Genomic DNA, 27,325 nt, shown 5'->3' with positions numbered 1-27,325 from the left:
GGTAGATAGATAGATAAGATTGCTAAGACAGAGAGAGAAAAAGACATAGTCTGAGAGAGAGAAAGATGGTAGATAGATAAACAGAAAGAGATGATAATAGACAGGTATGTAGGTAGCTAATCAGCCACTGACCCTCCATTTTCCCCCTATGGCCTGCAGTCAGGGGTTCTCACTGTGGGCCTGTTTTCTGCTTTCCCGCAGGCTGCATCCATGCATTCTGATTGTTTCATCAAGAAGGAACAAGAAGCATGTTTAGAAAACATCCAGAAACTGACCAGCAGTATGACCTTCAATGGATCATCCCCAGGTATGTGCTAGAACTCGACACAAATCAGTAAAATCCTCTCAGATCTCAAAATCAGTAAGGAAGATACTATGAGGAGACCATAGCTGAGCCCAAAATTTCTCTTGTTAAGTTGAGACGTGTGTTGTGAGTTTTGCCCCATTTTATGACCTTCCTTGCCATAGTTATTAAGCGAATAACTGCAGTTGTTAAGTGAATCTGGCTTTGTTGCAATGGTGATCACTTAAACTTGGGACATTGCAACCATCATAAATATGAACCAGTTGCCAAGCGTCCAAATTTTGATCAAGTGACCATGGGGACGCTGCAACAGTCATAAGTGTGAAAAATGGTCATGTCACTTTTTTCAGTGCCACTGTAACTCCAAACGGTCACTAAATGAACTGTTAGCATCGAAGCTAACAATTCTTTATAAGCTGCTCCTAGACTTTTGACTCCAGAATTAAAGCCAGAGTTTTACCTATCGGATCTTGGTAGCTGTTATGAGAGTTGAACCGGACTGTTAAGCAAAACAGAATAACAAGAGTTGGAAAGGACTTTGAGGTCTTCTAGTCCAACCCCCTGCTCAAGCACTGCAATGGTTAGGTGAGTCACGTGGAATCCAGCTTAGCAAGGGAAATTTTCAGCCCAATTGTGGTCATAAGTTGTGGACCACCTGTATATAAAATTAGCGCAAATTGTGTTTCCTTTTGGCATTGATGATGTTGCCTGGTTGCTGTCATAAAATGTCTCCAAGAAAACAACCAAGGTCAAAGAGCACAAGGACCCCACAAGTCGTCGTCGTCCTCCTCCTCCTCTTCCTCCTCCTCCTCCTCTTTCTCCTCTTCCCACTCCTCCTCCTCCTCCCAATCGCCATTCCTTCCTAGCACTGATAATGTTCCCTAGTTGGGTCATGAAACGTCTGCAGGAAAACCACCAAGCTCAGAGATCATCCAGGACCTCACAATCTTCATCTTCCTCTTTTCTTCCTCTTCCTTCTCCTCCTCTTCTTTCTCCTCCTCTTCCTCCTCCTCCTCCTCCTCCTCCTCCTCCTTCTCCCACTCCTCCTCTTCATCTTCTCCTCTGCTTCTTTCTCCTCTTCCTTGTCCTCTTCTCTTCTTTTTCCTCTTCCTCCTCCCCCACTCCTCCTCCTCCCAATCTCCATTCCCTCCTAGCACTGATGATGTTCCCTAGTTGGGTCATGAAATGTCTACAGGAAAACCACCAAGCTCAGGGTGGCACCCAGGCTCAACTAGTCCAACCCTGAGTTAGAAAACTTCTCTTGAAACAAGATCTCACCGTTGGGCCTGGCAAACCCTCAATGAAGCATTGGAGCAACGTGCCAAATGCCCGTTGTCGTCCCCCCCCCCCCGAGCAAGGCACAGCTGCCTTAGACCCTCTCGCCACAGAGCAGGCAGTGTTTTCCAGAACACACATCTGTGAAATTGTCTCTCCTCCCCATCTTGGCAAAAATGACTCCTAATTTCCACACATGAACAAACCCTGGCTGCTTTGCTCATTCGCTTCCATGTTTTAATGGCTGCAACGCTCGTTTGGCTCAATCGGCATCAGGAGGCTTCACACTGCTCATCGTCAACATTGGGGGGTTGGGGGTTGGGGAAAAAAATGGGGGAAAGGCAGTAGAAGAATGTCCTTCGGGAGTTGTGGGTTCAGGCTGTGGGGTTGAGAGGAGCATTTTCTCTCATGCCCCCTTGGTGTCAGGATTGGGAAAATATAGAAGGATCTCTTTTCTGTATTTTTTTTTAAAAAATCACTTTATTTCATGCAACAAATAAGTAAAGGCTTTTGACAATTGCTGGGAAATAGCAAAGAAGAGCTATGGAAGAGGCTTACCCTGAGATAGGGACACACACAACGTGTGTTGGAATTGTTGTGTGGAAATATAAACTGTAAGAGTAACTGGTTGTATCGTTCTTCCACCTGGCCCCAGCTGCGTTTTGGGTGATTAGGGCAGGATGGGTAGGACAATCCCCCTTCCTCTGTCCTTTATCTCCCTCTGTCCTTTCCTTTCCCTTCCTTCTTCCCTCCCCTCCTTCTTTCCCCTCCCTCCCTCCCTCCTTCCCCTTCCTTCTGTCATAAAACGAGACCAATAAAACATGGAGACAGTAATACAACTAATCAAATTCTTACTTCAAGAATCAAAGGTTTATTTCATGAGCAATTTAGACCACGAAGAGCCATTGAAGTAACACAATACAGCCTTACTTACATCAATAACCCATTGCAATGAGGTCCAAGGATAATTACAATAGCACTTAGACTTATATGCCACTTCACAGTGCTTCCCAGCCCTCTCTAAGCGGTTTACAGAGTCAGCCTCTTGCCCCCAACAATCTGGGTCCTCATTTTACCCACCTCAGAAGGATGGTTGGCTGCGTCAACCTTGAGCTGGGATGGATGGATGGATGGATAGAGAAGGAAGGAAGGAAGGAAGGAAGGAAGGAAGGAAGGAAGGAAGGAAGGAAGGAAGGAAGGAAGGAAGGAAGGAAGGAAGGAAAATAGCAATAGTACTTAGACTTATATACCGCCTTTATAGTGCTTTACAGTCCTCTCTAAGCAGTTTCCAGAGTCAGCCTCTGTCTTGCCTCCAACAATCTGGGTCCTCATTTGACCCACCTTGGAAGGACGGAAGGCTGAGCCAATCTTGACCCTGGTGAGATTCAGTCTGCCAAATAGCAGGTAGCCAGCAGGCTGCAGAAGTAGCCTGCAGTACTGCACTCTCACCACTGCACCGGGGCTCAGGTCCAGCAAAGAACGGTGGCCATGACTGAAGATTCGTCTCTCTCTTTTATACCCTTTTCTGACAGCGTCCCGGATATTCCTGATCCAAAATAACTTTAAAACTGATTGCTTTGCAGATATATATTGCAAGTTTGTGCTACTTCAGCAGATTGCAAATATTTTGCTATGCTTAGGAAATTATTTCAAGCAATACGTTAATATATCGTCTATCAGAGGCCCTATTAATGAAATACAGACTAAGCTGGCTTTAAAATAGTTGTCCTTTTCTCACACTTCCTTCCTTCTTCCTCTCTGTCTCTCTCTCCCTTCCCCTTTGTTTTCCCTTCTCCTCCCTCCCTCCCTTCCTTCTTCCTCCCCCTCTCTCTCCCTTCCCTTCTCCTTCCCCTTCCTTCCCCCCCTCTCTCCCTTTCCCCTTCCTTCCTCCTTCCCTATATTTTCTTCTCAACCATCCCCATTGCACCGTCTTCTCAACCTTAAACTTTTTTAAATAGAATTTTGCCATCTTTTCCAAAGAAGAAAAAACAGTGCTCTAAAATAACCATGTAAAAATGCTGAGGGACCTCTGAAGTCAGACAGATTCATCTCCATAATACAATATAGTGGACATCCCCAGTAGCTGAAGAAAAGCAGGTTATTTACAGATTCGACAATGCCAACTGACAGAAAAGTAGAATAGCTGAAAAGGCCTGGGGAAAAAAAATTGTGAAATATCAGGATTTAACCGCTCAAATTGAGAGATTGGGGAATAAACCAGCAAATTGTTCCCCCATAGTTATTAAAGTGCTAAGAACTTTAATAGAATTGTCAAAACAGCTGAAAAAAATATAGAATTATTCAGTCTTACAGCATTAAGTTTGCAACAAACAAACAAAGCCCAGCTTTGCTGCAAACTCCATATATGTGTGTGTGTGTGTGCTTTTAAAGTTGTAGCAACGTTTCGGCAGAATCTCATCTGCCATCATCAGGCTTCTGTATTGTGTTTGTCTGGCAGATGAGATTCTGCCGAAACATTGCTACAACTTTAAAAGCACAACTACAATGACGTGGGAAAATACCCGAACAAAGCTGAATACCATACATGTAAGTACCCGCGAAAACTTAAGAAAACATATAGATAGATAGATAGATAGATAGATAGATAGATAGATAGATAGATAGATAGATAGATAGATAGATATAGATATAGATATAGATATAGATATAGATATAGATATAGATATAGATATAGATTTGTTTTCTGAGGTTTTCGCGGGTATTTGTATATGGATCTTTGGTTATTCGGGTTTTCTCCCGCGTAAAATTGGAAGTATCTTGATACTTCCAATTTTACACGGGAGAAAACCCGAATAACCAAAGATCCACATGTCAACCACATCTGATAGACTAGATAAGATATACGACCAGGCAAACTAAATCTATGGATTGTTCTTGAATTACGACCACAATGGAGCTCAAATTTTATGTTACTAAGCGGGACATTTGTTTTGCCCCATTTTATGCCTTTTTGTGACCCTGTTTTGCAACCTTCTGACAAGTGTGCTCTCTCTCTCTCTTCCTCTCTCTTTCTCTCTCACACCAGGTGTGAGAATGTCCTTAGTTCCCAAGAGAAAGTATTTTATTTTGACTACACAACCCCAACTATCCCTAATTGCCCCCCCATCCCTCATCTCCCAAATGGCTCCAGCCTGGCCAGCTTCAGGATTGACACCTGTCTCTTGACACGTTAGTAAAGGACATCTAAAATAGTTCCTTTCCATGGGAGACAAGCTTAAAGTTGTATAACGTTTGCTAACTCAGCTGATATATTCTGGGATAACTCACCATCTTGGGTGGTTGAATCCAACTGTTCCTACACCCAAGGGTTGACTTATCCTTGAACTTGAAATTAAGGTCTGATTATTATTAACTATTAATAATTATTAATTTTATAATTAATTATTAATGCCAAAAGTCGGTCTAGAACTATGATTACTTCTGTAAGGGAGCCCTTGTTTTTTTCCAGAGATAAAAATGGAATTTGGAACCAGTGGTTAAGACATCAAGCTAGAAAACTGGGTGAAGGGATTTCTAGTTCCGCCTTAGGCATAAAAGCCAGTTGGGTCACTTTGAGCCAATCACCAGGAGAAAGGGAATTCTAGTCCTGCTTTTGCATGAAAGCCATCTGGATGACTTTGGGTCAATTATAAAGAGATGAGTTGAGTTCTAGTTCAGGCCTCAGGCATGAAAGCTGACTGGATGAATTTGATCCAATTACCAGGAGACAGGGAATTCTAATTCTGCCTTTGCATAGAAGCCATCTGGGTGACCTTGGGCCAATTAGTGGAGATGGTGAGTTCTAGTCCCACCTTAGGCATGAAAGCTGGGTAGATGACTTTGGGCTAATCACCAGGAGATGGTGAGTTCTAGTTCCACCTTAGGCATGAAAGACAGGTGGGTTACTTAGACTCTCAGCCCAATCTACCTCACAGGGTTGTTGTAGTAGGGAAGATAGAAGCCGTATTATGTACATTGCAGTACTTATAACATAATAGCAGGATAAAAATCTAATAACGCAATCAATAAACATAAATTTAATGGCATGGCATAGAGTGGCAGGATTAGAAGCCCTTCACCAGGTTCCCACCTGGGGAAGACGGAACAAGAGACTTGATTTCTCATTTTAAAACTCTCCATTGGAGAAAACAGGCTACTTAGACAATGCGATGTTCTCCATTCATACATTTTATGATTGCTGCAATGCAGGAGTGCAGGCATTACATAATCCTCTTTTCGCCATCAAAACATCTCCCAAAGTTGCTATGGAAATTATAAATTTTGGATGGGGCAGATAGGGGGACGTGGTTAAATCCACGGGGAAAAAATCACCAAAGTTTCATTTTATTAATTTCAATTAAATTCATTTTGCTTCTCTCTCTCTCTCTCTCTCTCTCTCTCTCTCTCTCTCTCTCTCTCTCTCTCTCTCTCTCTCTCTCTCTCTCTCTCTCTCTCCCTTGTTCAAATTTTTAGAGAATGCAACTTGGGTTCCCCCAAACCATGGTGCCTTTGCGGTATTTAGATGCATTATTCTAAGGGTTGTGTCTAAAAAATTGTTTATTTTTAATAGTTTGAGGGTCGTGTTTGATTTTTGTGTGACTTCCTAGTGTGACAGTCTGAGCAAGAGCGTGAGCCAGCAGCAAAGCTGGAATTCAATCAACTTAACATGCGACACTGTGCATTCTTCCAAAAATAAATGGAGATCAATCTTTTTGAAACAGGCAGAAAATTCCAGAATGTAGATTGGAGAAAAAAAATACATCCCAGAAAAACCACAACAAACAAACCACATGTATACAGTTGCCAAGTTCTTTATGAAGTTCTCAAATGTCATTAGATTTAAGCTTCGTGTAATCCCTTTCTTCCTTCTGCTACAGGAGGTCCTTGAGTTATGACCATGGTACAGGTAGTCCTTGATTTATGACCCCAAACTTCTGTTGCTAAATAAGAGAGTTGTTAAGTGAAAATTTCCCCATATTAGAACCTTTCTTTGCTACAGTTGTTAAGCGAATCACTGCAATCATTAAGTTAGTAACACGGTTGTTAGGTGGATCTGGTTTCCCCCATTGGCTTTGCCTGTCAGACGGTCGCAAACGAGGATCACGTGACCCCCCAGGGACATTGCAACCATCATAAATACGAGTCAGTTGCCAAGCATCCAAATTTCGATCACGTGACCCTGGGAATGCTGCAATGGTCGTAAGTGCAAGAAACGGTCATAAGTCACTTTTTCCAGTGCCATTGTAACTTCGAATGGTCGTTAAATGAGCTGTTGTAAGTCGAGGATGTATAAAACAAAACAAAATGCCATTAAATAAAAAAAAATGAAACACAAAATTAAAAAAAACTGAAACAATAAATGAAAAACAGTGAATTTAATAAATAAGTAATAAAATAGAAGGAATAGCAAATAAAATGAGAAAAGCCTGGGAGAGCCAAGGGAAACCATCCAAACTATGAGAAAGCGATGCGGCAACGGGGGAAAATACAGCATCCTTCGCTGAATCCTCCAGGGAAAGATGGAAGGCAAAGGAGGTCCAGGCAGAAGAAGGAGAATATCGTGGCCCCAGAATCGAAGGGACCAGTTTGGACAAAGCTCAACAGCCCTTTTTTTGTGTGGTTGTTGACCAAAATAGGATCGGCAACATGATCAGCAATGTCCGATAATGGAAATGTCAGGAGGAGGAGGAGGAGGAGGAGGAGGAGGAGGACTGTGGGGTCCTTGATATTCTCTGAGCTTGGTGGTTTTCTTGCAGATCTTTCATGACCCAACTAGGAAACATCATCATGCTAGGAGGGAGTGGGGTTTCTGGAGAGGAAGAGGAGGGAGGAGGAGGGGAGGAGGAGGAGGAGAAGAAGAGGAGGGGGAGGGGGAAGGGGGAGGAAGAGAAAGAGGAAGGGGAGGAGGAGGAGTAGGAAGAAGAAGGCAAATAAATAAAAAATAAATGAAATTATAATAATATAGAAAATAAAATATAGCAATTACAAAATAATGAAGGCATAAATAAATTAAAAAGAAAACACAAAGAAAACCCCCCAAAGGCAGACACGATGGAGTGCTGGTTCTTTCTCCGCCATCTGTTTTGTGCATTGTTTTTTAAGTTGTGGTTCTTTTTTTATTTCTGCAGGTTGCGCCGGGATGTGGGACAATATCACTTGCTGGAAACCAGCTTTGATCGGTGAAGTCGTGTTTGTCAAATGCCCAGCTCTCTTCACCGTGGTGAACTTAGATTACGGTAAGGTGTTTAAACCCAGGACTCCATTCATTCTGAACTGCAGAAGGAAATTTGGAATTGCAGCAGGCCAAGGCAGAGGAGGAGGAGGAGATAGCCTCAAATTAATTTTTTTTTTTAAATTCTATTTATTTGTTTGTCAAGCATGTACAAGGTAACAAGTATAAGTATGAACATAAACAGGAACAAAGGGAGTAAATACAGAAAATTTATAATGCAAACCTCTTGACTCCGATTGATCCCGCAAAAGGAAAACGCACATTCGGAGCTGCTCAGTACTGGGAGTCCTCGAGTTAGCAACAGTTCATTTAGTGACCATTCAAAGGTACAACTGCACTGAAAAAGGTGACTTGGGAGTTGGTTTTCGCAACTGCTGCAGCTTCCAAAAATTCAGAGGGTTGGCAACTAGTTCTTATTTATGAGAGTGGCAAATCGTCAGGTGATCTCGTTTTGCAATCTTCTGACGAGCAATGGGGAAGCCGGATTCGCTTAACAACCATGTGGCTAATTGAACAACTGCTGGAATTCGCTTAACGACGGTGGCAAGAAAGCTTGCAAAATGGGACAAAGCTCCCTTAACGACTGCTTTGCTTTGCAACAAAAAATATTGGGCTCAATTGTGCTCATAGGTCAAGGACTACCTGCATTTGGATGGGAGACCACCAAGAGATCCCAGGTCAAGGACTACCCAGGTGTAGGCCAGAAGGGAACCATAAACGACCCCAGAACCCTACAATCATGGTAAATCCATGCTGGTTACCTAGTGCCCAAATTTTGACTTTTTAAAATCGACTTTTCCATTTTATGGCTTTTCTTGCCACCGTTGTTAAGTGAACCACTTGTTAATTTAGGAACGCCATTGTTAAGTGAATCTGGCTTCCCCATTGACTTCGCTTTTCAGAAGGTCGCAAAAGGGGATCATGTGACCCCAGGGACATTGCGACTGTCATAAGTATGAATCAAGTGCCAAGCACCTGAATTTTGATCACGTGACCATGGGGATCTGGCAACAGCTGTACGTTTGAGAAAACGGTCAAAAGTAACCTTTTCAGTGTTGCATTGTAACTTTGAACGGTCACTAAATGAGTGGTTGCAAGTTGAGGACTACCTATGTATTGCAGAGAGAGAAAAGACCTTAAAAAAGAAGACGAAATGGAGATGCAGCAGGACTATTATAACTTTAAATGGTCACTAAGTGAATGGTTATAAGCCAAGGACTAGCTAGGCTTTCAACCGTTCCTATGCTGGATAAGAACTTTGCAAACTTTCTGGAGTGTTGCAGAGGTGAGAACTCCTTTGCAAGATCAAACAAGGAGAAACATCTTTTGCAGGAACTTTGCAAAACTTTTCAAGATTTTATAGGTCTCCTTTCCAAGATTGGATCTATTGGTGAGTTTATTTATGTACGCTTCTGGAGTATTGCCTCTCCAAAATCCTTGGCTATAAAAATCAACCAGGGATTAGAGAAGAAGCTGAATTTCTATCTGAGTCCATCTCCAAGAAAAAAAAGAATGGAATTGGGAAATATGAGTATTTGGGGGGACTATATTGGGGTATGTTTCTTCTGCAGAAGATGGTCAACATTGGGGAGGGACCTGGACAGCCATCTAGTGGCAAAATGAAGCATTACAACCCATTTATGGCTGTTCAACTAAGAATTTCCGTAAATTCATTTATGGTACCCTTCAACTCAGCCTAAAGAGATAAAATATCTTCTTGGTTTCCTGTTTAATGGATCCCTCTGAAACGAGCATAAGCCATATGTGGAAATGGGTTAAAGTAGAAGACCTCCAATGTCCTTTCCAATCATATTCTGTTCTATTCTCTATTCTATTCTCTATTTTGTAGTATATTCTCTATTCTATTCTATTCTATTCTATTCTATTCTATTCTATTCCCTGTTCTATTCTCTATTTTGTAGTATATTCTCTATTCTATTCTCTTTGTAATATATTCACTATTCATTCCTATTCTGTATTCTATTCTCTATTTTGTAGTATATTCTCCTATTCTAATCTTATTCTATTCCACATTCTATTCTTTTCTATTCTGTTTTCTATACTATTGTCTTTTATTTCTATTCTATTCTATTCTATTTTCTATTCTATTCTATTTTCTATTCTCTTCTATTTCTCTTCTATTCCATTCCATTCCGTAGTTTCTATTCTATTCTATTTTCTATTCTATTCTATTTTCTATTCTCTTCTATTTCTCTTCTATTCCATTCCATTCCGTAGTTTCTATTCTATTCTATTCTATATTCTGTTCTCTTCCATTCCATTCCAGATTTTCTATTCTATTCTATTCTACTCTACTCTACTCTACTCTACTCTACTCTACTCTACTCTACTCTACTCTACTCTACTCCCTATTTTGTAGAATATGCTCCTATTCTGTTCTATTCTGTTTTCTACTCCATCCCATCCCATATTCTGTATAGACGACCCACAATGCATGGGGCTTGCATTATTTCTGCGACTGGGACCAGGGCAAACAGATCTTGACCTTTGCGCTCGTGTTATCCTTTTCACTATCTAAAAAGAGCCTCGTAATCCTCTTCCAACTTCTCTCTTCAGGGCTGAATTATGCGCAACTCCTTCAATCTCCTTTTACAGGACTTAAATTGCAGCCTCTCAATTGTCCTCATTGTGATTCTCTGGATCTGTTTGAACACTTGTGAATAAGATCAGATCAGGGGTGGGAAGTTACCAAGAAAGCAATTCCTGTAGGAGACAAGGAAGGCCGATAAGCACTACGAGTAGCCTCCAAGACAGTTCATTTAGTGACGGTTCAAAAATACAATGGCACTGGAAAAAAGTGGACTTATGACTATTTTTCACATGACTGTTGAAGCCTCCCCATGGCCATGTGATCAAAATTGAGACATATGGTAACTGACTCAAATTTATGACGGTCAGTGTTCTGGGGGAGGTATCTTGAGACCTTCTGACAAGCTAAGTCAACGGGGAAGGAAGGTTTGCTTAACAACCATGTTACTAGCTTAGCGACTGCAGAGCTTCACCTAACTACAGCAAGGAAGGTTGCAAAAATGGGGCAAAATTCACTTAATAACTGTCTCGTTTAGCCGCAGAGATTTTGGGGTCAATTGTGGTCATAATTTGAGGGTTACAATATTTCTAATTAGATCTCTGGCTGTTTCACAGAACAGAATCGGAACTTAGACCATGAATAAACCTGACATGTGCAAAGGAAAGAACAATGAAAAATAAATAGCCAGTGCTGCAGTTGACCAAATGAGCTCAGATCCAGGTAGTCCTCGACATACAACCATTCATTCATTCATTCAGCAACCGTTGAAAGTTACAACGGCATTGAACAAATGATGGTTATAACCAGCCCTTGGTGTTATATATGTTTGATGTGCTTCTTTCTTTTATCTGTGGGTTTTCCTTATTTATTTATTTGTCCACATTGTCCCACCAGAAAAAAATGATAGTCCTCACCTTATGACAACAATGCCACAAATGACAGTCCTCGTCTTATGGCAACTATTTGTCTGAAAAGCAATAGGATTTCCTTCTTGAGCGGGAAGTTGAACTAGAAGACCTCTAAGGTCCTTTCCAGCTCTATTGTTCTGTTCTTTTTCATGGCTAAGCGAGGCAGTTGTTAAGTGATTCGTGCCTGGTTTTATTTCCTTTTTTGCCTCATTGCTAAGTGAATCACCATGCTTGTTAAGCGAATCCAGCTTCCGCCATTGACTTTGCTTGCTGGGAACTCAGCTGGGAAAGTTGCAAATGCCAGTCATGTGATCTCCGGATGCTACAGCTGTCATAAATGCATCCCAGGCGCCAAGCATCCCAATGTTGATCTCATGATGGCAAGGAAACTAAAAGGGTCATAAGTACGAGGACCCGCCGTAATTCACTTTTTTCAGTGCTGTTGTAACTTTGAACATTTGCTAAACAAATGGTTGAAAGTCGGGGATTATTTGTATATGTTTATAAAAGACAGAAACTCATCAAGGTCCCTTCCAGCTCTATTCTGATTAATTAAATGGATTAAACTTCCAGCACTGGAAGGTTTTAAGAAGATATTGGGCAACCATTTGTCTGAAATGGGATAGGGTTTCCTGCCCAAGCAGGGGGTTGGACTAGTGGACCTCCAAGGTCCCTTCCAATTCTATTGTTCTGTTCTGTTCCATTGTGTTCCATTCTAAATGCATGTACCCCTGCTTGTACATAACTAAGGTCTAGAATATAGTAGAAAGAGGGAATTTAGGAAGGTATAGTAAGTACAGAAATTTCATACAAGGGAGGAAAATGAAAAGTGGTGATGTAATAATGAAAGAATATATATTTTTGTTGTTAACTACGTTCTTTAACCTCTTTTTCTTTTTCTATGCACCAGGCTGGGATGTGAACAGCATGGCATATGCACAGCCAGGTAAGGACCTACTTCTAATCTCCATTTAGATAGGTTGAGAAAGGGATATACGGAAGTCATCCTCAACTTACGACCATAACTGAGCCCAAAATTTCCGTGGCTAAACAAGCCACCTTTGATGTGAATTTCCCCCCCATTTTACAACCTTTCTAGCCACGGTTGTTAAGCGAATCCGGCTTCCCCATTGAGTTTAATGGTTAGAAGGTCATAAAAGGGGGTCACGTGACCCCGGGACACTGCAACCATCATAAATGTGAGTCAGTTGCCAATTTGGATCACATGATTATGCTGCAATGGTTTGTAAGTGTGAAAAGGGGTCATAAGTGATTTTTTTTTTCAGTGTTGTTGTAACTTTGGTCGCTAAATGTTGTTGTCAGACAAGGACTACCTGTATAGGTTCTAAAGTGGATTTCAACTTCTATCTTCTCTCTTTTTTTTTTCTTTTTTTTTGTAGGAGAGTTTGAAATGTTTGAGAATCCAGAACAACTTCTAGGTAAGAAATGGAGATGTTTTTTTTCATCCATTCATTCCCCTCTAGCACTTCTTGCACTGACCAAGTGATCCCACTGATGTCGAATCCATTTAGGGGACCTTGCAAACAACTTTGCAATGTAGGGCGCCAGAGCCAAGCCAAGCCAAAAAAAAGAAGAAGAAAAAGGCAGATTTTTCTTGAAATCGTTCTGTCTCTTTCTCTAAAACAAGGATCTCCAAACTTGGCAACTTTGAGCCTGGAGGACTTCAACTCCCAGAATCCCTCAGCTGGCTGGGGGATTCTGGGAGTTGAAGTCCACCAGTCTTAAAGTCACCAAGCTTGGAGATCTCTGCTCTAAAGCTTTTTGCTCTACTTTACTCATTTTTCAAAAAATGCTCTATTTAATTTTTTTTTTTCCCCCAACCAACAGATGGATCGGTGGATTTTAAGTTGGTCAGCAGGAACTGCACCCAGGAGGGCTGGTCTGAGCCATTCCCACATTATTACGATGCCTGCGGATTTGACGAGAATGACACCTCGATAGGAAACGGCCAGGTAAGCTGGTAAATGAAGATAACGTCTGTTTTGGAGGCATGATTGCCAGCTGTAAATCACAGCAAATTCTTAAATTGCCCCTCCTATGTCCAAAGGGGATCCGAAAGCTAGATTAATATCTATTTATGCCTAAGTGCAGGTAGTCCTTCATTTACTATTACAATTGAGCCCAAAAGTTCTTTTGTTAAGCGAGACAGGTGTTAAGTCAGTTTACCTCCATTTTACAACCTTTCTTGCTTTAGTTGTTATATGAATCACCGGAGCTGTTAAATTAGACATACAGTTGTTAAGGGAATCTGACTTTCTACTGGTCAAAAGGTGATCGTATAACCCCAGGACACTGCAACCGTCATAAATACGGGTCAGTTGCCAAATGAATTTTGATCACGTGGCCATAGGGATGCTGCAGTGGTCATGTGTGTGAAAGACATTCATAAGTCACTTTTTTCCATGCCCTTGTAACTTCAATTGGTCACTAAATGAACTGTTAACAGATAATCAGAGTTGGAAGGGACCTTGTAGATCATCTAGTCCAACCCCACACACAAGCGGGAGACCCTACACCATTTCTGACAAATGGCAGTCCAATCTCTTCTTGAAAGTCTCAAGTGATGGCGCTCCCACAACTTCTGATACGTTCCATGAGTTGATAGTTCTCATTGTCAGAAAGTTTCTCCTTATTTCCAGGTTGAATCTCTCCTTGTTCAGTTTCCATCCATTATTTCTTCCATCCATTATTCACTGCTATCAATTCTCCCCTGGTCCTTCTCTTTACTAGACTAGCCAAGCCCAGTTCCTGTAACCATTCTTCATATGTTTTAGTCTCCAGTCCCCTAATCATCCTGGTTGCTCTTCTCTGTACTTTTTTTAGAGCCTCAACATCTTTTTTGTAATGTGGTGAACAAAACTGGATGCAGTACTCTAGGTATGGTTGTTGCTCATGTGCAATGTCCTGGGGTCATGTTAACCCTGTTTTCCGACCTTCTGACAAGCAAAGTCAGTGGAGAAGCCAGATTCACTTAACGGCCCTGTGACTAACAACAACTGCACTGATTCGGTTCATAAATGTGGCAAGAAAGGTCGTAAAATGAGGCAAAACTGAGCTAGCAACTGTCTCATTTACCAATGTTGGCCTCAATTGTGGTCGTAATTTGAGGACTACCTGTATCCTTTGACTGAAATCTCTCATCAGAACAAGCTGCTCCATTTGGGGTTGTAGATCAGGTGTACAGGTAGTCCTTGACTTACGACCACAAACTGAGTCCAGAATTATGGTCCTTAAGTTATTGCTGTCATTGAGCCAGGCAGCCATACAATCCAGGCTCTCCCCATTGCATTCTTATGCAGAGCATAGGTTATCTCCGGGGGTCTCCTGGGCTGCTGAATGAATGGTCACAAGTTGAGGACTACCTGTATAGCGTAGTGAAAGAAATGAATTTGGACTCTTGGACAAAGAAAGTGAAAACCAAGTCATTTAAACTTTTAACCTTTCCTCAAAGTTAACTCTAACTTTGCTGTTTGATTCACAGGCTTACTACTATCTATCTGTCAAGGCTTTGTATACAGTTGGCTACAGCACATCCCTCGTTTCTCTCACCACCGCCATGGTGATTCTGTGCCGTTTCAGGTGAGTTGTCACAAAAATTGTTTTGACTGGATGAGGTTCCCTGGTCAGGCATGTCGTGACAGCCAGTTTGGTCCAGTGGTTAAGGCACCAGGCTAGAAACCAGGAGATGGTGAATTCTAGTCCTGCCTTAGCGGTGTAAGCCAGCTGGATGACTTTTGCCCAGTCACCAGGAGACAGTGAGTTCTAGTCCCACCTTAGTCATGAAACAGCTGGTGACTTTGGGCCATTCGCCGGGAGCTAGGGAATTCTAGTTCTACCTTAGGTATGAAAACTAGCTGGGGTATTTGGGGCCTATTACCAGGAAATAGAGTTCTAGATTTGCCTTAGGCATGAAAGCCAGTTGGGTAACTTTGGGCCAATCACCAGGAGACTGTGAGTTCTAGTTCTACTTTAGGTATGAAGTCCAGCTGGTGTACTTGGGGCGTATCATCAGGAGACGGCAAGTTCTAATCTTGCCTTAGGCATGAAAGCCAGCTGGGTGACTTTGGGCCAATCACCAGGAGACAGGGAATTCTAATCCCGCTTTAGGCATAAAAGCCAGTTGGTTGACTCTGGACCTGTCCCTCTTTCAGACCCCAACCAACTTCACAATGTTGCTGTTGTGGGAAAAACAGTAGGAAGACGGTGTGTTTGATATGTTCACATGTTAGATATTTATGACTACGTGTCATAAATAAATGATCAAGGACGATCAATGTTTAAAACAGTTATCTGACAGGATTTAGGCCAATGAAGTAAAGACAGTCCCCAACTTACAACCCTTCATTTAGTGACCATTCGGAGTTACAACGGCACTGAAAAAATGACATGACCATTTTTCACACTTACGACCACTACAACATCCTCATGGTCATGTGACCTAAATCCAGATGTTTGGCAATTGACTCAAAGTTATGATGGTCGCAGTGTCCAGGGGCCATGTGATCCCTTTTTGTGACCTATGGCCAAGCAAAGTCAAGATTTACTTAATAACCATGCTACTAACTTAACAACTGTAATGATTCACTTAACAACTGTGGCAAGAAACATCATAAATTGGGGCCAGGCTCACTTCACCAGTGTCTTGTGTAGCAACGGAAATTTTGGGACCAATTGTGGCCCATCCATAGACGCAGGGAGACAATACAGAGAATGCTTTGCAAACGTGACATGATCTTTCTTCCCTGTTTCTTAAAATCCTATTTCATTTTTCTTTCCTTTCTTAGAAAACTGCATTGTACCCGGAACTTTATTCATATGAATCTTTTTGTTTCATTCATTCTGCGTGCCATTTCTGTCTTCATTAAAGATGGGATCCTGTATGCCGAGCAAGACAGCAACCATTGCTTTATCTCGACGGTAAATCATGCCGAGAGGCCGTGTCTGGTGGTATTTTAGAGAATGTTATGTCTGATTCTGTTGGAAAGATCTAGTAAATATGATTGCGGTGGCCAGGTTGACTATTTTGGACTCTTCTCTGCAGAAACCTGTGGCAGAGCTATGTTTTGTGTCAAGGAATTGAGTGGCAGCTGTCCAAACAAAATCAGAATCACCGACACAGTCTTGTTTTGTTTTATATAAATAGATATATTTAGCATTTATGCTTACAGCAGACAAGATAGTCAAGTACTGTACATAGTGAGACATCATGAGGTAACAACGTACAGAACACACAGAAGAAAAATGGCGGGAAGAAGGGAAACGCCCCCTTTATACCCACAGCAGCCAATCATAGCATAGATTGCCTCATACAGGAGCCAGCACTCATCAATCAATCAACTGCAACTGCATTTTTGGTCCATTGTGCACTTTATTATTGCAGCTACTAGATAGATAGATAGATAGATAGATAGATAGATAGATAGATAGATAGATAGATAGATAGATAGATAGATGGATGGATGGATGGATGGATGGATGGATGGATGGATGGATGGATGGATGGATGGATGGATGGACGGACAGACAGACAGACAGACAGACAGACAGACAGACAGACAGACAGACAGACAGACAGACAGACAGACAGACAGACAGACAGACAGACAGACAGATGATAGATAGATAGATAGATAGATAGATAGATAGATAGATAGATAGACAGACAGATAGACAGACAGATAATAGACTGATAGATAATAGATAGATAGAAAGATGATAGATAGATAGATAGATAGATAGATAGATAGATAGATAGATAGATAGGTAGATAGATAATAGATAATAGATAATAGATAGATAGATCGATAATAGATCGATAGATAAATAGACCGACAGACAGATGGATAGATAGATAATAGATAGATAGATAATAGAGATATAGATAATAGATCGATATAGATGATAGATAGATAATAGATCGATAGATAGAAAGATAGATAATAGATAGATAGATAGATAGATAGATAGATAGATAGATAGATAGATAGATAGATAGACAGATAGATAATATATAGATAATAGATCGATAGATAGGTAATAGATGGATAATAGATAGATAGATAGATAGATAGATAGATAGATAGATAGATAGATAGATAGATAGATAATAGATAGATGATAAATAGATATAGATAATAGATCGATAGAGATAGATGGATGGATGGATGGATGGATGATAAATAGAGATGGATAGATATAGATAATAGATCAACAGAGATAGATGATTGATAGATAGATATAGATAATAGATCGATAGGGATAGATGATAGATAGATACAGATACAGAGATAGATAATAGATCGATAGATATAGATAATAGAAATGAACAAAAATTCCTGGTGACCTTTTACTGGTGCCCCATAGAGAGTATCTTAACTTACTGCACCTATGTATGGTTTGCCAATTGCACAGGGGCAGGTGGGACAGCGCTCCAGAGGGTGAACATAATTGCCCAGAGGATCATAGGTTGCCCTCTCCCCTCTTTGGAAGAGCTTTATAGCTCCCACTGCCTTAAGAAAGTTCAAAACATTCTCAAAGATCCATCTCATCCTGGCCATCCTTTTTTTGAATTATTACCATCTGGCAGACAGTACAGAATAATAAAAACAAGGACAAATAGGTTGAAAAATAACTTCTATCCCAGGGCAGTAACTCCACTGAATTCTACTGTATAATGCAGTGTTGATGTGGTGTCAGGGGTTTTCAAATCAATGTGTGGGATGTGAAGGATGTGTGTTTGTGTTTATTTTCATGGTCATGATGTGCACTGAAGATGGTGTTGATTTTTTTTACAAGGTGCAATGGCAATAAAGTAAAGTAAACTAAAACTAAACTAAACTAAGCTAATAGATAGATAGATATGATTGGAAAGACAGACAGATAGATAAATACATGAAAGAAAGCAAGAATTCTTTATTAGCCAAGTGTGATTGGATACACACAAGGTATTTTTCTCCAGAAGCTCTCAGTGTACTTATAAGCAACACGTGATAAGCATAATCATAAAATACAATCATTGTAAATCCAACAGTGATAGTCATAGCAATCAACATAAATCATAATAGGATATTAAATAAAAGCAATCAACATAAATCATGAGATACAAGTTATAGATAAGAAAGTAAGAAAATAAGTAATAGGACAGATGCCATTTTCACTATATACTTCATAATAGATGGATGATATATGGTATTGTCCTAACCATTAATGGCAGCCAGTGTAGGAAAGCAGAAAGATGACATCTTTTAATCACAGTTGCTCAGTTGTGAGAGGGATCTAGGTCTCCTAGTGGACAACCATTTTAAGTATGAGCCAGCGGTGTATGGCAGCTGCCAAAAAAGCGAACACAGTCCTAGGCTGCACCAATAGAAGGATAGTTTCAAGAATATAAAGTGTTAATATCACTTTATATGCCTCAGTAAGACCACACTTGGAAGTTTTGTTTGCTACAATATAAAAAAAAAATTTGAGACTCTGGAAAGAATGAAAAGAAGAGCAACAAATATAATTAGGGGCCTGGAGACTAAAACGTATGAAGAATAATTGCAGAAGTTGGTTGTGTCTATTTTAACAAGAGAATGTGACGTGATAACAATCTTCCAATATTTGAGGGGTTGCCGCAAAGAAGAGGGTGTCCATCTATTCTTCAGAGCACCTTAAGGCAGAACAAGAAAGGAATGGATGTAAACTAATCAAGGAGAAAAGCAACCTGGAGCAAAGGAGAACGATTAACCAGTGGAACAGCTTGCCTCCAGAAGTTGCAAGTGCTCCATCACTGGAGGTTTTGAAGAAGAGGTTGGACAACCATTTGTCCAGAATAGTATAGGATCTCCTTCTTGAGCAGGTGGCTGGATTAGAAGACCTACAAGGTCCCTTCCAACCCTATCATACTATGTTCTGTTTTATAATACATGTCACTATGCTGAACAGTGTACATTCTGAATAATCTATGATTTTATAATTGTTGCAGAACATCAATTATATCTCGCAGTGGAGCTGCCTCCTCCAACCAGATAGATAGGGCTACAGCTTACTCTACCTGGTAGCATGGCTTCTAATTGGGAACCTTGAAAGATGTAACCCAGTGTAGAAGATCACGAGCTGGTCAGGTGCAGAAATCCTTGGCTGAAGAAAGATGGTGATGGATATCTCAAAGAACTTCAAGAAAATGTCCTTAATAGAGCCACTTCCCAACCTAGCAATTGCAATTTGATTGGTTGATAGTTTCATCATGAGTATCTTGCACAGCTTATATCCAGGAATGGTAGAAGGGATAGTCAAGCGCAGAGATTTCAAATTTGGCAACTTTAAGATGGGTGGACTTCAACTCCCAGAACTCCTCAACCAATCATGCTGACTGAGGAATTCTGGGAGTTGAAGTCCTAAACTGAGGAAGTCTTAAAGCCCCCAAGTTTGGAGACCTCTGGTCTAGCGGATGGAGATGGCAGTTATTCATCTGAGGGAAAAGCTAAAATGGTGGTTGTCCTCCACAGGTGGAATGCAAGGCAGTGATGGTCTTCTTCCACTACTGTGTGATGTCCAACTATTTCTGGCTTTTCATTGAGGGGCTGTACCTCTTTACGTTACTTGTGGAAACCTTCTTTCCAGAGAGGAGATATTTCTACTGGTACACTATCATTGGCTGGGGTAAGTGCTCCTAGGAGAAGAGGATACATGTAGCTCAGGGTCGAGCTGTTGGGTGCTCTCTGAGCTTGGTGTTCCTTGCAGATGTTTCATAAATCAACTAGGAAACACCATTGGTGCTAGAAGGAAGAAGATTTGCAGAGAGGAGGAGGAGGGTCAGGGGGAGGAGGAGGAGGAGACGGAGGAGGAGGAGGAGGAGGAGGAGGAGGAGGAGGAGGAGGAGGAGGAGGAGGAGGAGGAGGAGGAGGAAGATTAAGGGATCCTTGGTGCTTTCTGAGCTTGGTGGTTTTCTTACAGACCTTTCATAACCCAACTAGGTAACATCATCAGTGCTAGAAGGGAGAGAAGAGGAGGATTGTGGGGTCCTCAGGGTGTTCTGAGCAAATATTTCATGACCCAACTAGGTTACATTATCAGTGCTAGAACTGAGTGAGGATTGCAGATTCATTCATTATTGTACAGGTAGTCCTCAATGTATGGCCACAACTGGGACCAGAATTTCCATAGCTAAGCAAGGCAGTTATTAAAAATCTATTACCTGTGCTAGCCATTACATTATCTATAGCTATGGTAGATCCTTTACTCCACAGAAGCAAATCCAGTCAAATCTATCTGGTCAACTGTATGTAAATAATAATAACAACCATGATTGTTATTAGGCCAGTGAATGCCGACCTAAATTCCATTTTTGATTGGGAAATTTCCAATTGTCCCAGGCTCCATCAAACTTTCTTCTTCCCTCCTCCAGGAACTCCAACCATTTGTGTCACAGTCTGGGCGGTCCTTCGGCTTCACTTCGATGATATTGGGTAGGTGGCATGGCACACCCCTTCCTTGGCATTGTTGCGGGTCACCCCTGGCAGAGTTTTGCACACTGTCCTTCAGGCTTTGGGGACATCAGGATTGTACGATTCCCATCAACTCTGGTTAATCAAATGATTGTGGTATCTTTGTTAATCTCTCCATTGTGGAGTCAACATGGTGTCTCTGTGTGTATGTATCTTTGTATGTAAGAAAGAGAGATAAAGAATACAGGTAGTCCTTGAATTATGAACATAATTGAATTTGGAATTATGGTTGTAAGTGGAAACACTCATCAGTCATGAAGCAGCACAGTTTTTTGAATAATCATTAAGTGAAAGGAATGATCATTAAGTGAATCCATTATACCCAATGTTTTTTTTTCTAGAAATTGAAATTAACACCGGTTTCTGCAAAAAAAAAATGCCATAAATGGAGGTCACATGATTGCAAATAGCCATAAATGTGGACTGATTGCTAACTATCCAAAATGTGATCCTGTGACCATAGAGGCTGGGTGTTGTAACTTTGAAACCAGCTGATAGGTAGCTTTAGGGAGGACGTAACTTTGAATAGTCGCTAAGCGACCTGTTGTAAATTGAGGACCATCTGTAATGTGTAATCTGGATACCATTGCTGAGTGATTACTTTGCTTTTTCAAAGTGACTTATGAAGCCAGGAAGCAGATGCATAAAATAGATGAGTAGGAAAGGAATCCATAAAATCTATATTTTGAATTAACTGAGTTTTAATTAATATTAAAAGCATTAGAATTTAGTTCATACTGTATCCAAGAATCAGGTGATCCTTCGAAGAATAAAGGTTATGTTTCCTTTAAGAAATACAGGTAGTCCTCAACTTACAGCCACAACTAACACCAGAATTTCTATTGCTAAGCAAGGCAGTTCTTAAGTCATTTTATGTTATTCGATTTTACCATCTTTTTTGCCATGGTTGTTAAATGAATCACAGGGCTGTTAAGCAAATCTGGCTTCCACCATTGACTTTGTTTGTGGGAAGCTGGGAGGTCACAAATGGTGATCACATGACCCCAGGATGTTACAATAGCAATAGCACTTAAGACTTATATACTGCTTTATAGTGCTTTATATCCCTCTCAAAATGGTTTTCAGAGTCAGCCTCTTGCCCCCAACAATCTGAGTCCTCATTTTACCCACCTCGGAAGGAGGGAAGGCTGAGTCAACCTGGAGCCTGGTGGGATTCGATCTGCCAAATTGCAGTGGGAGTAGAGTAGCTTGCAGTACTGCACTCTAACCACTGCGCCACCGAGGCTCCATCACAAATCACAAATACACACAAATCACAATCACAAATACACGCAGTTGCCAAGCACACAAATTTTGATCTCTTGACCATGGGGATGCTGTAACCATCCTAAGTGCAAGGACTGCTCATAAATCACTTTTTTTCAGGGCCATTGTAACTTTGAACAATCACGAAATGAATGGTTGTAAGTCAAGGACTATCTGTATTTCTTTGGGGCGGGCAATTTTAATTCCTAGGTCCTCTTAATTTCCTTTCTTCTTTTCCCATCAGCTGTTGGGACATGAATGACAACACTGCTTTATGGTGGGTAATCAAAGGTCCAGTTGTGGCGTCCATAATGGTAAGTCCATTAGGATGTGAGGATGGTCCAGCCATTGGCCACAGCTCAGCATGAATCCACACTTAAGTAAGGTTAAAACCTACGGTGTGACTTTATACCACACTGGTAAGATCACACTTGGAATACTGCATCCAGTTCTGGTCACCACAATCCAAAAAAGATGTTGAGACCCTAGAAAGTATGCAAAGAAGAACAATGAAAATGATTAGAGGTCTGGAGGCTGAAACATACAATGAATGATTGTGGGAACCAGCATTGTCTAATTTAATGAAGAGAAGGAGCAGGGGTGACATGATAGCATTCTTCCCATATTTAAGGAGCTTTCATAGAGAAGAAGGGGTCAGTTTATTCTCCAAAGCACCTAAAAGCAGGAGAAGAAATAATGGATGGAAACTACTCAAGGAGAGAAAGAACTAAGGAGGAATTTCCTGACAGTGAGAACAATGAATCAGTAGAAAAACATGCCTCCAGTATTGTTGTGAATGCTCCAATACTGGAGGTTTTTAAGAAGACATTGGACAACCATTTGTCTGACACAGTTTCCTGCTTGAGCAGTGGGTTAGACTAGACCTCCAAGGCCCATTCCAAATTTGTTATTTGGTTATTCTGTTAGAAAATGCATCTTCTAAATTTGATGTATCTGAAAATAAGACTGGACACATCCATGCATGAGACAAGATGGGCCTTTTTAATCTCAGAAAAAAACCAGCACAAATGATTGGAAGAACTATACCAGGCTTAATTTGCGTATTGAAGTATAATCAATTAAATATGACTTTTTGGAATGTAGTTCTATGATTAGTAGGGCCCCAACTAATTGCAAAACTTAGAGGTGTTTGCAAAAAATTGTAGATAGCGGGCACTGTCTTTGAAACAGTATTTTCTTTTTAATTCTTGACTATTAGGCAGGAGAAAACTGAATATGCTGACATGGAATACAGGTAGTCCTCCACTTATGACCACAACTGGGCCCAAAATTTTTGTTGCTTACTGAGAAAGTTGTTAAATAAGATTTACCCCATTTTATAACCTTCGTTGTCACGGTTGTTAAGTAAATCGCTGCATTTAAATTAGCAACACGGTTGTTAAGTGAATCTGGCTTCCCCATTGACTTTGTCAGAAGGTCACAAAAGGGGATCACATGACCTCGGGATACTGCAACCATCATAAATATGAGTCAGTTGCCAGATACCCGAATTTTGATTTCGTGCCCATGGGGATGCTGCAGCAGTCGTAACTGTGGGGACTGTTTGTAAGTCCCTTTTTCACTGCCGTTGTAACTTTGAATGGTCACTAAACAAATGGTTGTTGTAAGTCAAGGACTACCTGTATGTAGAAAACAATAATTGTTTTGTACATTAAGGATGCTGCAGATATTCTGACATTTTATTTCATCAGCTTTCAAAGAGTGGATTGCAGAAAAATTGAGTTTGCTGGACAGAGAATAATTTGCTGTTTTAATTGGAAGGCAGCAATTACTTCATCATTGACTGATCCATTTCTTCTTCTTTTTTCCCCCACTTCAAAGATCAATTTTTTGCTTTTCGTGGGGATCATCATTATCTTGGTTCAGAAACTCCAGTCTCCAGACATTGGAGGCAATGAATCCAGCATCTACTTGTAAGTATACTGAGAAATGTTCAAAACACCACAATTTTGATCTGTGAGATACCCATAGGAAAAATAAAGGATTCAAGTATTCTTTAGAAGAGAATATTTGAAGCTTGGGTTTAAACTGGTGGGTTTTTGGTGCTGTCTGAGCTTGGTAATATTCTTGTTGACATTACATAACCAAACTAGGGAACATCATCCATGCTAGAAGGGAATGGGGCTTGGGAGGAGAGAGGAGGAGGAGGAGGAGGAGGAGGAGGAGGAGGAGGTGGTCCTTGGTGCTCTTTGAGTTTGGTAGTTTTTTTGCAGACATTTCAGTACCCAACTGGATAATAATATCTGTGCTAGAAGGAAGTGGGGTTTCTTAAGAAAAGAGGAGGAGAAAGAGGAGAATTGTGGGGTTTATTATTTTATTGCAGACGTTTCATGACCCAACTAGATAACATCATCAGTACTAAGAAGGGAGAGGAGAGAGCAAATCTCATTTCTTTATAGCACTGATGATATTACCTGGTTGGGTCATGAATTTTTTACAAGAAAACAATCAAGTTGAAAGAGCACCAAGGACCCAGATTTTTGTTTAGTCCATAAATAAAATAAACAGTAATTTCAAGCATCAATCGTGCCTTACATTGTTGGTTACACGTCTTGCTTATGGGAAGGAAAATTCTTCCTTTTTAATTTGCATCAAATGACAGAATTTGAGGTGTGAGGAAAGCAGTTTTTATTGAAAGAGCAGCATTTGGAATTAAAACCCCTGGCCCCAAGTTTTCCTTTCCTTCTTTGGTTGACAGTGGCCTTTGTGAGTCCTGTAGTCCTCGACTTATAACCATTCATTTAGTGACTATTCAAAGTGACAATGGCACTGAAAAAAGTGGCATGGCCATTTTTTACACTTACAACCGCTAAAGTATTCCTGTGGTCTCGTGATTAAAATCCAGACTCCTGGCAACATGATGGTTGCAGGGTCCTGGGGTCATGTGGTTCCCCTTTTGTGACCTTCTGACAAGCAAAGTCAATGGGGGAAGTGATATTAACCACCGTGTTACTAACTTAACAACTTCAGTAATTTACTTAACTGTGGCAAGAAAGATAATAACAAGGAGCAAAACTCAAGAATTGCCTCCCATAGCCACAGGAAATTTCGGTTCGATTGTGGTCGTAAGTCGAGGACTACCTGTACTTGATGTCTTCAGTGTTTGCTAGTTGGGGAGGTCATGTAAGAAGAGCTTGATGACCAAGAGATTGTACAATATTCATGATTCATGTAAGAGTCCAAAGTATCTATTTTCAAAGTCATGATGTTGGTTTTTTTGACTGCTCCTCTATCTTCAGATGCATCTGAAAGGAGCTTTCCAGTGGTTTATCGAATATCAGAATGAGGCCTTGCTTCTTTTTCTTCTTCCATCCTGGTGGCCACAACTGTCGATGGAAGGTCCCCATCAATGACTTTGCACGTCTGTTTCAGAATAGTTTCGAGAGTTGGTTTCTTATCTGATTGATTTGTGAGCCATCAAGTCAATATTGGCTCTCAGCAGCTTCATAGCTGTTCTCCAGGAGCATCTCTTCACAACACAGTTCTTCAGGTCTTAAAAGAGTGCAGAGGCCACTGCTGTGTCCATCCACCTTGTTGCTGGTCATCTTCTTCTTCTCTTTCCTTCTTCCCTTCTAACCATTATGGACTTCTCAAGTGAGATGAATCTTTGCATTGATTCATTGGTTGGTTGAATTGAAGCATCAGATTGATGTTGACTCTTGGGGTTTTCTGCATGACCACCTGTCTCCAACCTGATCCTTCAAGTCTTCTAATGGTCCCCCCATCCAATTTGATGCTGGTCAACCTCTTCTCCTTCCTTTCCTCCTTCCAAACATCAGGGACTTCTGATGGATCTTCACGGTGATTCACTGGTTGGTTGAGTTGAAGCATCAAGGTGATGTCAACTCTTAATCATCACACAATAGATTTTCTTCATGACCACCTGTCTCTAACCTGGTCCTTCGGGTCTTCTCATGGAAGCTCATCCACTTTTCTGCTGGTCATCCTCTTCTTCTTCTATTCTCCACGGCAGCTGAGGACAGGATAAGAAGTAATGGTGGAAGTTTATCAAGGAGAGATGTCTAGAGAGAAGGGAATTGAAGAAGCTTATTGGGTGAAAAGTGGAACATCTTCAAGGAAAAACAAAGTTCAGTTGCCTCTTGAAGAAGCACCTTTGGGACGTCAAGGATAGAACCAACTTAGAACTGAGGAGAAATTTCCTAATAGCGAGAACAATTAATCAGTGGAACTACTTGCCTCCAGAAGTTGGTGTTCCATCACTAGAAGTTTTTAAGAAGAGATTGGGCAACCATTTGTCTGAAATGATATAGGGTTTCCTGCCTGAGCAGGGGGTTGGACTAGAAGACCTCCAAGGCTCCTTCCAACTCTGTTATTCTGATGTTCTGTTCACTTCCATCCCAGCATCAGAACCTTCTCCAGATAAATAGATTTTCATATAATGTGATTAAAATATGATAATTTGAGGCTGGCCATTTTTGTTGCAAATCATTTATTTCCTTGAGGACACCCCCCCAAAATGAGACATTTTTAGATGAAGGATTTTTTTCCAGTAAAGACAGCTGCCTCCTTCAGAGATTCTAGGAATAAAATGCATACCAATCAGCTAAACACTTTATCCTAAATGATTGAACCATTTCCTCAATTGCTATTCTACTGCAGTTAATTCATTCTCGGGAATTAATTAAAAGAAAGTCAAAGAACCGGTCCAGAAATGAACCTTCAATTACTCGAACTATTCAGAATAACAGAAGAGAAGTGAAAACTAACCAGGCGGTACACTATCAACTCAGATCAACAGGCCACTTTAAAAAAGAGTGTTTTGAGATTTTATGAATGCTGAATTAATGGCTACCGTGGCATAATAATATAAGAATGTATCATTTCAGTTACTTCAGTACAGATGGCCCTCGACTTAACAATTGAACCCCAAATTTCTATTGCTAAGTTAATTTTGTTAAGTTAATTTTGCCCTCACAGTCGTTAAGTGAATCCCTGCAGTTGTTAAATTAGTTGCAAGGTTTTTAAGTGAACCTGGCTTCCTCACTGACTTTGCTTATCAGAAGGTCACCAAAGAGGGAATCACATGACCCTGGAACATTGCAACCGTCATAAATACGAGTCAGTTGCCAAGCCTCTGAATTTTGATCACATGACCCTGGGGATGCTATAACAGTCATTAGCATGAAATAGAGGCCTAGGTCATTTTTTTTCAGTGCTGGTGTAACTTCAAACAGTTATTAACTGAACTGTTGTAAATCGAGGATTCCCTGTACTTGTTTGATGACTCTTTTCTTC

At 40.8% G+C, this 27,325-nt stretch overlaps 1 protein-coding gene across 8 annotated transcripts in view; it reads left to right on the top strand.

Moving 5' to 3' along the window:
* ADCYAP1R1 (ADCYAP receptor type I) overlaps positions 1-27,325 on the top strand; it is an 82,272-nt gene that overhangs the window by 41,371 nt on the left and 13,576 nt on the right. For all 8 annotated transcript variants that reach the window (XM_087946975.1, XM_087946973.1, XM_087946974.1 and 5 more), the window contains 11 exons: positions 202-307; positions 7,708-7,815; positions 12,181-12,216; positions 12,671-12,709; positions 13,119-13,243; positions 14,773-14,870; positions 16,076-16,208; positions 19,784-19,937; positions 20,683-20,743; positions 22,293-22,362; positions 23,891-23,982. In XM_087946975.1, coding sequence (XP_087803101.1) covers positions 202-307; positions 7,708-7,815; positions 12,181-12,216; positions 12,671-12,709; positions 13,119-13,243; positions 14,773-14,870; positions 16,076-16,208; positions 19,784-19,937; positions 20,683-20,743; positions 22,293-22,362; positions 23,891-23,982 — 1,022 coding nt within the window. The remainder of the gene's footprint in view (positions 1-201; positions 308-7,707; positions 7,816-12,180; positions 12,217-12,670; positions 12,710-13,118; positions 13,244-14,772; positions 14,871-16,075; positions 16,209-19,783; positions 19,938-20,682; positions 20,744-22,292; positions 22,363-23,890; positions 23,983-27,325) is intronic.

The sequence above is a fragment of the Notechis scutatus genome, chromosome Z, assembly GCF_049901735.1.
Source record: "Notechis scutatus isolate UNSWTSFEM ecotype Mainland chromosome Z, rNotScu1.2, whole genome shotgun sequence".
Taxonomy (NCBI): Eukaryota; Metazoa; Chordata; class Lepidosauria; order Squamata; family Elapidae; genus Notechis; species Notechis scutatus.
This window is presented reverse-complemented; position numbering and strand designations above follow the sequence as displayed.